We start from the raw sequence: 11,804 nt of genomic DNA, 5'->3' as shown, positions 1-11,804 counted from the left end.
CAAAGGTCTAGGCTTGGTTTGTAAAATAGGAACTGACCCAGGCAGGGGTTTTGAAATGTCCTACATAGGCTGCCAAAGGGCTGTATGCATTTCAGAGAGGGCCGTCGAAGAAGTAACCACGGACCCTTTTTGTCTGCTTAAAAACACACTTGGGAAATGGTCCTCACAGCTTCACCCGTTTTCTATACCAAGGTCACTGCCGCCCTGTCCTTGGGCGCAGGGACCGTCTCGCCTTGCAAGAAGTGAGCCGCAGCGGGCAGCGACGCAGCCGCTGAGGCCGCCGTTCCCGCGGCCACGGAGGGAGGAGGAGCCCCAGGGACCCACGCCCGGAGTCCCGCCCGCAGTCCCCACGCCCCGCCCGCGGCAGCGCCTTGGGCGGCAGCGCCCCCTCCGGCTTCCAGGCGGCGGCCGCACCCCGGCTGCGCGGCCCAGGACCGGCGGCGCCCCGCGCAGGCGCACTGAGGCCGGGGAGGGGGCGGGCCGGGCTCGCGGGGCCGGCCGCGGGGTGCGAGGGAGGGGCGCGGGGGCGGGCGGGCGGGCGGCGTTTCCGCTGCTCCCGGGGCGCTCCCAGCCGCTGCCCGGAGCCTCTTCTGCTCGCGTCCCCGGCCCGGCCCGGCTCCCTGCGAGGCTCGGCGCGCTTAGGTCCCGGCGGCACCCTCGGGTGAGTGCTCGCCCGGCGGGGCTGGGGCTGCGTCGGGGGAGGCGGCTGCGGGCAGGACCGGCCTGGGGCTCGCTAAAGCCGCCGCGTCTGTCTGTCTGTCTGTCTGTCTGTCTGTCTGTCTTGCAGTTCGGCATCCCGCTGCCTGGACCCGAGCAGTCGCCATGGCACAGGTACGGCCGTGCGCCCCGGCGCGGCTTCGTAGGCGGACTCCGGGGAGCTGTGGGGCTTGTCTGAGCCAGAAGAGTTTCGGGCCCGCGGAAGGTGCCCCCGGGGAGCCGCCCCCCGCCCCGCTGCTGCGCCCCCGGCTCCTCCCGCGCCGTGCCCGCCGGGACCTGCCCCCGAGCGGCCCGTGGGGCGCGGCCGCGGGTGACGTGGCGGGCTCGGGGCGCCCCCTCGCCGCGAGGGACTGTCGGGCGCCCGCGCTGGATCCCGAGACGCCGCGTAACCGAGCCGGGGGCGGGGGGGGGGGAGCGCTCCTGGCGCTCGGGCCGCGAGAGCGGCTTTGTTCCACGTCTTTCTTTGGTTGCCTTCCTTCCTCCCTTCCTCCCTTCCCCTCCTCTCCCCTCCTCCTTCCCTCCTCTCCTCCCTCCTCCCTCCTCTCCCCTCTCCTTTCCCTCCTCTCCTCTCCCTCCTTCCCCTCCTCTCCCTCCTCCTTCCTCCTCTCCTCTCCCCTCCTTTCCCTCCTCTCCCCTCCTTTCCCTCCTCTCCCCTCCTTTCCCTTCTCTCCCCTCCTTTCCTTCTCCCCTCCTCCTCTCCCCTCCTTCCCCTCCTTTCCCCTTCTTCCCCTACACTCCCCTCCCCTCCATCTCCTTCTCTCCCCTCCTTTCCCTTCTCTCCCCTCCTTCCTCTCCCCTCCCCTCCATCTCCTTCTCTCCCCTCCTTTCCCTTCTCTCCCCTCCTTCCTCTCCCCTCCCCTCCATCTCCTTCTCTCCCCTCCTTTCCCTTCTCTCCCCTCCCCTCCTTTCCCTTCTCTCCCCTCCCCTCCTTTCCCTTCTCTCCCCTCCTTCCTCTCCTCTCCCCTCCTTTCTCTCCTCTCCCCTCCTTACCCTCCTTTCCCCTTATTCCTCTCCACTCCCCTCCCCTCCATCTCCTTCTCTCCCCTCCTTTCTCTCCTCTCTCCTCCTTTCCCTTCTCTCCCCTCCTTCCCCTCCTCTCCCCTCCTTCCCCTCCTTTCCCCTCCCCTCCCCTCCATTTCCTCCTCTCCCCTCCCCTCCTTTTCCTCCCCTCCCCTCCGTTCCCTCTTCTCCCCTCCTTCCTCTCCTCTCCTTCCCCTCCCTCCCCTCCATTTCCTCCTCTCCCCTCCTTTCCCTGCTCTCCCCTCCCCTCCTTTCCCTCTTCTCCCCTCCTTCCTCTCCCCTCCTTCCCCTCCCCTTCCCTCCTTTCCCTCCTCTCCCCTCCTTCCTCTCCTTTCCCCTCCTTCCCCTCCTCTCCCCTCCTTTCCTACCGTTTCCTGTGTTATTTTAATACCGAGGGTGGGCAATGGCTTTTTCCAGTAGAGCTCTGGTGAGCTTTTTCCAGTTGCTAAACCCAGTTTTACAAAAGGGAACTGTTCCTTGTAGGCACTGCTTCCCCCCCCCCAGCAAAGCAAAAGATTACACAGAAGAGCTGTTTTTTCTTAAGTAACCAACTCGCGGAACAAGTTCTAAATTGAATTTGCCTTGGGAATGTTTCAGAATTTGATTACCTAATATTGGCCTTCTTTGCTCTTCTTAATATTTATCGAAAATATGGGAAAGAAAAAAATTCATACAGCAGTCTTTTATTTATTTTTTTTAAGACTTTATTCATGAGAGACACAGAAAGAGAGAGAGAGAGAGAGGAGAGAGAGAGAGAGAGAGAGAGAGAGAGAGAGAGAGAGAAAAGCAGGCTCCATGCAGGGAGCCTGACACAGGATTTGATCCGGGACTCCAGGATCACGCCCTGGTGGAAGGCAGAGCTAAACCGCTGAGCCACCACCCAGGCATCCATACAGAATTCTTTTTAAAAGTGACTGTGTTGGGGGGATCCCTGGGTGGCTCAGCGATATGGCGCCTGCCTTTGGCCCAGGGTGTGACCCTGGAGTCCCGGGATCAAGTCCCTGCATGGAGCCTGCTTCTCCATCTGCCTGTGTCTCTGCCTTTCTCTCTCTCTCTATGTCTATCATGAATAAATAAATAAAATCTTAAAAAAAAATGACTGTGTTGTACAGTCTTTTGTGAATAGAATATCAGTGCTAACAACTCCACTGCAAAACCAATTTTACAGATCTCAGCAATCAAACTGGCTTGTCAGAGTCCAGATAATTTTTCTAAAACCAGTATCTTAACTGTTCAGACAATGCTCTCTTTATACTCTTCATTTATTAAAACAACAACAAAAAAGATCCAAACAAAACTGACATCAAAAGTGAGTAAGGCTTCAAGGTCCTTTCCAAGAGAAAATGGGAGGTTTATGGTGACTTGGTAACTTTATTAAATTTGTGCAGTGCTTTCATTGTTAGTTACTTCCTCATTTTCACTTAAGAAACCAATTCTCATATTACTTCAAATGGAAACTTTGGTTTAGGTTCTTCTCATGTAAAGGATATTTTTAGGTGGAATTAACTTTCCTTCACTAAGAGTTGTTTTTCTTATCCTGATATGCTGTTGTGGTGATGTACATGATGATTGAACAAACATCAAAGAATAATTCCCTTTATCCTTGCTCATTTGGCTGTTTCTTGAATCTCTTTTGTAAGTTGACCCAGTGATGTCTGAAGTTTCTCAATCAATTCCTTTTAATTATGTGGACTCCAGATAGCACAAACGAACAGGTTTTTCAAATTGTGAACTTAGGGATGCTTTGTACTCTTGTGTATATTTATATTGATGTTTTTTGTTATATAAATTATAGATTTTTATCTTATAATTAATAAATTCATATCAATGCAAATTTTTAAAATTTTACCCTAATAATATCAGTATAGGGAGACAAAGCCATGACAGATATTGTGAATTGCATAAAAAAGTGCTTTATATTATCATATTGGGTAAATACTTTCAGAGCTGGAGGTATTTGTGAAATAACCACCACTTGGGCTCCGCCCTTCTCTTTCTGGTCCTAACCCTCATCCACTAGCATTGAAACATGGGGGTCTACCAGTTGACTATTACCATGGAGAGAAGTAGTCTAACACGAGGCTTCTCAGTATTTCTCAAAGAGAACACACAGGTTAACTGTATCTTCTCCATGACACACACAAAAAAATATGGATTACAAATGTACTTACATATAAATGATTCCTGGACAATATTTTTTTTATAGCTTTTAAATCCTTCACTTGAATGGTTTTGTATTTATCTGATTTGGAACCTATTATTTTAGAATAAATTTGCTAAATGAATGATAAATTATTATATTATTGAATCACTGACATTTTCTACTGTGCTAAATTTGAGTTCAAGCTAGTTCAAGATCTTTAATAAGGAATGGCCAAAGAGCTTTTAATTGCCTGAATTATCTATATATAGTAAAATATTTTTTAACATTTTTAAATTTAAATTCAGTTTGCCAACATATAGTATAACACCCAGTGCTCATCTCATGTGCCCTCCTTAATGTCCTTCACCCATTTGCCATCCCCCTACCCACCTCCCCTTCTGCAGCCCTTTGTTTCCCAGAGTTCAGAGTCTCTTATGGTTTGTCTTCCTCTCTAATTTTTCCCTGCTCAGTTTCCCCCTTCCCTATGGTCTCTTTCACTACTTATATTCCATATATGAGTGAAACCGTATGATAATTGTCTTTCTCTGATTGACTTATTTCACTCAGCATGATACCCTCCAGTTCCATCCATGTCATTGTAAATGGTAGTATTCATCCTTTCTGATGGCTGAGTAAATTCCATTGTATACATATACCACATTTCTTTGTAGTAAAATATAGATTAGGATTACCTGTTTACCCATGACCTATGGGTCTTTGGGTTACTGTCTCTCAGTTCCTGATACCTCTGACTCTTGTTTACATTTTGGATGCTGAGAAAAATCTAGATCCCAAATTGCTTGGCTGCTTTACAGGTCACTGAGCAATTCATTGGCATTCAGTGAACCTTATTGCCTTATCTAGATCTAGTCCCCCTGGACACAGGTGGCAAGCTAGTGAGTTGGGCAATCTGTGCTTTGTTTTGTGTTTTGTTTTAGTGACTTAGAAATTTAAAGTGATAGGAATATAATATTTTTACATCCTAGATCGATTTCTGAAATAAATTTTATTCATATAACTTGTATATTATCTAAAACTGTTGATCTTTACAAAAACTAGTATTCCTAAGATCTTTGCTTTAAGTGTTTTTTGGACCCACACAGCCTTTCAGTGGTTTGTATAGTTTTAGTAGTTTATATAGTATATTTAGTAGTTTATATAATATGTAAACCTATATGCAATTGATTTACTAGAATGAATGTATATTCTAGTTGGTATCATTTCTTTGGACTCTTGTTCCTAACTGTTCTCTTTGCTTCCCATTCATGCATGCATTCATGAATGTATGAAGTTTTTGAGTTCCCACTATGTACCAGGTATTGTTAGACATGGGAAACAAAAAAGGAAATGGAACAAAAACTTATTTGTATAACAGATGCATTGCTAAGTCTGTTTATGCATTATTTAGTGCTCGTAATACAGTTTTGGAAGGAAGTATTACTATTTCAATTTCACAGAAGGGAAAATTGAGGTTTCTTACAGGCAGCAGTAGGATGGGACAAGGAGGAAAGACATTTGTAGAGACAACACCCGCAAAGATGAATGCTCAGAAATATGAAGGAGTTTGGCTTGGCCAGGAGTATGGTATTGCTGTAGTGAAGCTGCCATCAGGTGGGTAGATGGAGCCCTGTCTTGGAAAGGGATGCTGGAAGGAGCTAGAGAATATGAACCAGGGGATCCCTGGGTGGTGCAGGCAGTGGTTTAGCGCCTGCCTTTGGCCCAGGGCGCGATCCTGGAGACCCAGGATCGAATCCCATGTCGGGCTCCCAGTGCATGGAGCCTGCTTCTAACCTCTGCCTGTGTCTCTGCCTCTCTCTTTCTCTCTCTCTCTCTCTGTGTGACTATCATAAATTAAAGTTTACAAAAAAAAGAATATGAACCATTTTGTAGGTAAGAAGAGCTATCAAGGAGTTGTGAGTTGGGATGTGCCATGGTTAGCTTTGTATTTAACAAAGATCACCCCGGTGCCAGTGTGACGTTGCATTTCTGAGGGCCGCAGAGACTGCATGGTGGTGCAGGGGGGTGGGAGGGAAAGAGAGAGAAGCTGGATATTGGAAGACTACTTAGAAATCTGCTGCTGTGATCACAGGGAAATCTTAAAGACAAGCTAAGCAATGGTTGGAACTTTATTTTTTTTAATAATAAATTTATTTTTTATTGGTGTTCAATTTGCCAACATACAGAATAACACCCAGTGCGCATCCTGTCGAGTGCCCCCCTCGGTGCCCGTCACCCATTCACCCCCACCCCCCGCCCTCCTCCCCTTCCACCACCCCTAGTTCGTTTCCCAGAGTTAGGAGTCTTAATGTTCTGTCTCCCTTTCTGATATTTCCCACACATTTCTTCTCCCTTCCCTTCTATTCCTTTTCACTATTATTTATATTCCCCAAATGAATATATGAATGAATGACCATATAATGTTTGTCCTTCTCCGATTGACTTATTTCACTCAGCATAATACCTTCCACTTCCATCCACGTTGAAGCAAATGGTGGGTATTTGTCATTTCTAATGGCTGAGTAATATTCCATTGTATATATAAACCACATCTTCTTTATCCATTCATCTTTTGATGGACACCGAGGTTGGAACTTTAGATAGGAGGGGACTGAGAGAGTAGGCAATAGAATGCATGAGTGGGGTCGTAGTTGGTGGTGAAGGATCTGGTCAGAGTCAAGAAGAGTGGCTTGCTTAATTGCATGGTTCATTTGTGTTTTTACGAAAAGAATACAGGTTTGAGGTGGGGGACAAGACAGTAGATTTGTTAAATTTGAGTTCTTATAAAACATTTAGAAGGTGCTGTCTGTATATTTAAATCCTCTGTCACCTTTGTAGGTCATTTATTTATGTTTTATTTCTCTTCCTACAACTAAGATGATTTGAGGCTAACATTTCCTACCTTTGTGTAGGACCAGACATATTTATTAGATTTCTGCCCCTTGTTTAGATACAAAAGGAGATAAAATTGTGAATCCATGTACTCTTCTCTAAAATGAGAAATCTGTAAGCTTGTTTTCTGAAACATTGGTGAATGAATTTGTTAGTGATACAGCTTTTCAAGTACTGTTCATAGAATGCTCAGTTGAACAATTAGGTAAAACAGCCCCCCCCCCACCGCCAAATGTGTACTCATTGGAGGCTAATGCATTTGCCTACTTTAATTCAAGGGATCACCATTATTCATGGACAGTTTAACTTTCTATTTGTTGGTATTCGCCAACGGAAGGCATTTTTATACTGGCAGGGAGTCATAGTCATGGGAGCATTAAAGAACAACAAAAATCTAAATCATATTGGTAAAATCTTTGTTTCATTATCAAAACTTCTACCTCTGTGCATATAACTTAAATTATTTACAGTGATGCTTTTTTCCCTTATGCTTGATTTTAAGAAAGGGATCAAAGGCAATGTTTCAAAGCCAATATGAATTTAAGACTTTGGAGTTAATTTTCACTGTTTCTGATGGAATTGGAGCAAAGGTATGAATTAAGGGCTTGAGGTCTTATTTCTCACCCCCTGGTGTTTTTGTTTGTATCCCTCAGTCTTCTTGGAGGTTCTAGTTTTTTTTTTTCTTTTTTTAAAAACTTTTTTAAAAAATTATTTATTCGACAGAGAGAGAACAGAAGGGAGGAGCAGGAGAGGGAGAAGCAGGCTGAAGGCAGATGCTTAACTGAGCTACCCAAGCGCCCCTAGTTTTTGTTTTTTTTCCCTGTTATTTATTTTACCTTGCAACTTAGATAATAATCATGTCATGCTGATTTTCCCCTCTTTTCTTGCTCATTTTATTTTCCTTGTACAGTGATTTTTAATTTTTTTTTTTTGCTCATCAGCAGGACCCATTATTATAGGAAATATTAATGGGCCTGTACGGTGTACATCAGATAGGACCTGAACTCCTGTGACTGGGGAGTGAGAGCTCATTTGTCATTCCACTTCCCCTTTCCCCACTTTTTTTGGTGTTCTCTCCAGAGGCTTTTTGTGACACCCGAGCCTCAGAAGAACCATACTTAAAAATCACTGTGTGACTGCTTAGCAGTTGCTCAGCGGTACTGGTTTGCTTCATGGTTTCTGTCTTCCTAGTTAGTATTATGTGGAATATTGCATAGATGTTTGATTAAGTATTGGTTTCATTGAACTAGGAGACAGATTTAAAGAGGGTTTAGTTCTCTTCTCAGCCTTCAGGAAAGCTTCAGTTTAAAATGTTCCAGACAGGGGTGCCTGAGCAGCTCAGCGATTGAGCATCTGCCTTCAGCTAAGGGCGTGATCCTGGCATCGAGTCCTGAATTGGGCTTCCAGCAGGGAACTTGCTCCTAACTCTGCCTATGTCTCTGTGTCTCTCATGAATAAATAAAATCTTAAAAAAACAAAATGTTCCAGACAAGTGAAAGTTTTCTCATCTTTAAATTTGAAGTTGTTGTTTCTGTATTTTTTTTTCCTGTTTCTTTAAATTCTGTCTATGAAAGCAACCCTTCCCTTGTTTTTTGGTTTAATTTTATTCATTTTATTTTGGCATACCTAGTCTTTGAAGGGAAAGAACTTTCTCATTTAGAATAAATGGACAAAAAAAGCCAACAAAATTACAGAGCTAGCAGAGTGGATAATTTTGAAGGTGAGAGTTAAAAAAGCAAATTCTATGTTTTGGCCATGTATTGTCTGAGAATAATAGTTGTCTGAGATAATAATTCCCTTGATCAGGCCTTGGTGGCAGGGAATGAAGGTGATTAAGGATGGACCAGGATTGGGTGAAGGAACAGTATCTGCTTACGGTTGGAATTAACCCTGGTAAGGTATAAATGTTTAACTTGAGGCTAGTGGATACTATGGGACAACGGAAAAGCCCTCTTGTGTGAGTCATGGAAAGTCACATTGGCCTACTGCAGACAATTTTGTGTGGGCAGGAATGGGGTTTGGACAGGATGTCCAAACAAGGTTTCTGCCCATGTGACTCACATCTGTGATTCACATCTGGTCTCTTACTACCACTATGTGGCTTTGGCTCGCTTTGACAGTGACTCGGATCGTGTGGAATGTAGCATGTGCTTCCCAATTTCTAGAAAGCTCTCAATAATACAACCAGCAGTTATTTCCTCTTCATAGTTAGTAGCCGAGATTCTGAGGATACTCCTCTTCCTTCCCTCTTCCACCTCATTTCCTTCAATCTCAGTGGTCAGATGTCTTTTTAAGGCAAATCTCTCTTATCTCCTCTGTTCTTAACCTCTCTATCTGCTAGCAACTCCATAGACTTATAAACTGGATAAAGTATTTTGTTAGAGTGAGTTTTTAAAAGCATTTTTTTTTAAAACCCATCATTTGTAAAATCAGAGTTCATGGAGGTGCTCTGCCTGAACACTTTTTGGTGTTCTCCAATCAGGCTTTTACCGCTATCATAGACCTTGTCCTTACCAGATCCGGCACACGCTCTTCACTCTCACCTACTGTTTGACTTCTCTGTGATATTGGACATTGCCTTTCTTCCTTTCTTCCTGGAACATTTTTCTCCTTTGGGTTCTCCATGCCATCACCCTCTTTGGAGATTTTCTTGTCTTTGGGAGGCTATGCAGCATCATGATTAATAGCCTGCTGTCCCCTGGCCTGTATTCAAGTACCAGCTCTGCTACTTTGCTTGAGGTTCCCTTGGATGATTTTCCAAACCTTTCTAAGTCAGTATGTTTCTTCATCTGTAAGATGAGATGATCCATGTGAAGCTCGGAACATCATGCTTGGCTCATTGCCACATGGAGCAAATATTAGCTGCCCAGTATAGGGGCTAGAACTCATGACCCTGAGAAGGGGACCTGAGCTGAGATCAAGAGTCAGATGCTTAACCGACTGAGCCACCCAGGCACCCCTTAGCTGCCATTCTGATTGGAGGTGACCTTCCCTTTTCTGCTGGCTCTCCTTGCCACCCCACTAGCATTGCCTTTTGCGATAGCCTCCTCACACAGCTCCAGTTACCACCTATGTGCTATGGTAACTGACACAGCCTGCTTCTCTTCCAGTATGCCTACTGGGGAGAAATGTAAAACCAGTCATCCTATTCCCCATCCAAAAAAGGGATCATCCTAATTGGTTCCCTTCAGCTTTGGTTCCATTCCTGTCTTTTTTCTTTCCATTTTCAGTGCTACTAGCTTTGATCAGGTCCTATCCTCTTCTGTGTTAGTTGTCTTTAAAACAGTCTAACTGTCTCCACTCTTGCACAGTCCATTCCATCATCTCCACTGCTGCCCTGGTAATATTACTGTGCAGAGCTGACACTGTTCTTCCCTACTGAAACATCTCTACTGACTTCCCCTTGTCTACAGGATAAAGTTGGCACTTCTTAGCATGGCTTTCCAGCTTCCCCTCCCCTCCCACCATGACTTTCCCCTCATTTGTTTTTCTGTGCCTACTTACTACTTGTTTCATTCTGTTCAGACTCTTAACCCTTTGTCAAAAGCAAGATTTTTTCATCCTTTCATGTTTTTATGCATGTTGGGTTATACCTTCCTGTATTTCTCTATTTTCCTGAACTTGCCTTGGAAAATCACAGGCAACTTTCAAGAGATTTTTTGGGGAAGTTTTCCTGGTATCTTTTCTTTCTACTCTCCCCAGCTTAGTACCTCCTTTATGTGTTTATGTACCCTGATGAAGCCTGTGTGTGTATATACTCTACTGTACTAGATTATTTACATGCCTGTCATGTTCTGTTGACTTTAGAGAGCATCATTTTTTCCTAGTGATTAGTACAATACTTGGCATGTGGAAAGCAATCAAAAAATGGTTATTGAGTGAATGAACAGACAGGGGAAGTTACTGGTCAATCCTAAATTCACACATTGAAAGCATATGTGGTATTTATTCATTTTTTTATGATGATACATTGATGGTATCTTCATAATCAATTTAAAGTGATCCCACTAAACAGAGGAAAACTACAGTGTGATCTGAGAGATATGACTTTCCTATTCCTTGCCAATTTTGGAATACTGTTTTCTCAAATCTTATCAATTTCTCTCTTAATCTAGATTCATAGATATGAATCAACTTATGTTGAACCATATGAAACTGCCAGAAATTTTTTTCTTGTAGGTGGTTGTGCTTCTATGCATTCATAGTAAAGCACACATGATTATAAACCTGACAGGCATTCTCAACCTTCCCTCCCTTATAGCTGTTTTTTTTTTCAGTTTTATTTTTTAATTTTTATTTTTTAAAAGATTTATTTATTTTAGTGAGAGAGAGAGTGTGTGCACATGCATGAGAGCAAGGGGAGGGGCAGACTGAGAGGGAGAGAGAGTCTCAAGCAGACTCCTTAGCTGAGTGTGGAGCCAAGGTAGGGCTCCATCTCATGACCCCGAGATCACAATCTGACCCAAAACCAAGAGTTGGACACTCAACCAACTGAGTCACCGAGGTGCCCCTCTTCAGTATTACATAGAACCTTAACAGGAGTTTTGAAGGACTTTAAAAGTATTTATAAGTAAAAGTGAATGCTGAGATCCTCCTTTTATCATAAAAGTTTAGGACTCAGTATTGATAAAGTCTTCTAATTCTAAAGAACTAATGATATTACAAATTTTGAGGAGGAAACTTTAAAATTTTTTGATGATTAAAAGCATTACACATATGATAAAATCAGTATAACAAGAAACCTTATGAAGAATGTCTTCCAATATACTTTCAATATAAAATTCTAAACTCAAAGATTTAGCATATGAATTATCAAATATCTTTTCAGGCTCTACCAGGTTATCTTAAAATTCCTAAGTAAATATAAAGAAACAGGAGTAAATGACAAGTTATGTAGTAAGAGTATTGCTTTGAGTTGAATGCCTAGGGTAGGAGTTTTAATGAAGGTTTAGTGAAGTTTTAATGAAGGTTCAGCATGTTCCTCGATCGAAGTGGCAAGAGACTTAAATGGAAGGAATCCTGTAAGGAAGTGCCT

The 11,804-nt window shown here is 44.0% G+C and overlaps 1 protein-coding gene across 1 annotated transcript in view; it reads left to right on the top strand.

The window, feature by feature from the left end:
- The first annotated feature begins 535 nt into the window (after positions 1–535).
- The window catches only part of ANXA5 (annexin A5), a 29,501-nt gene continuing 18,232 nt past the window's right edge, over positions 536–11,804 (top strand). Inside the window, exons 1-2 of the mRNA XM_055317020.1 lie at positions 536–661; positions 788–831. Coding sequence (XP_055172995.1) covers positions 823–831 — 9 coding nt within the window. The 5' untranslated portion in view covers positions 536–661; positions 788–822. The remainder of the gene's footprint in view (positions 662–787; positions 832–11,804) is intronic.

Source organism: Nyctereutes procyonoides, unplaced genomic scaffold (genome assembly GCF_905146905.1).
Source record: "Nyctereutes procyonoides isolate TBG_1078 unplaced genomic scaffold, NYPRO_anot_genome, whole genome shotgun sequence".
NCBI classification, from domain to species: domain Eukaryota; kingdom Metazoa; phylum Chordata; class Mammalia; order Carnivora; family Canidae; genus Nyctereutes; species Nyctereutes procyonoides.
Note: the sequence above shows the minus strand (reverse complement) of the source record. Positions and strands in the feature narration are given on the sequence as shown.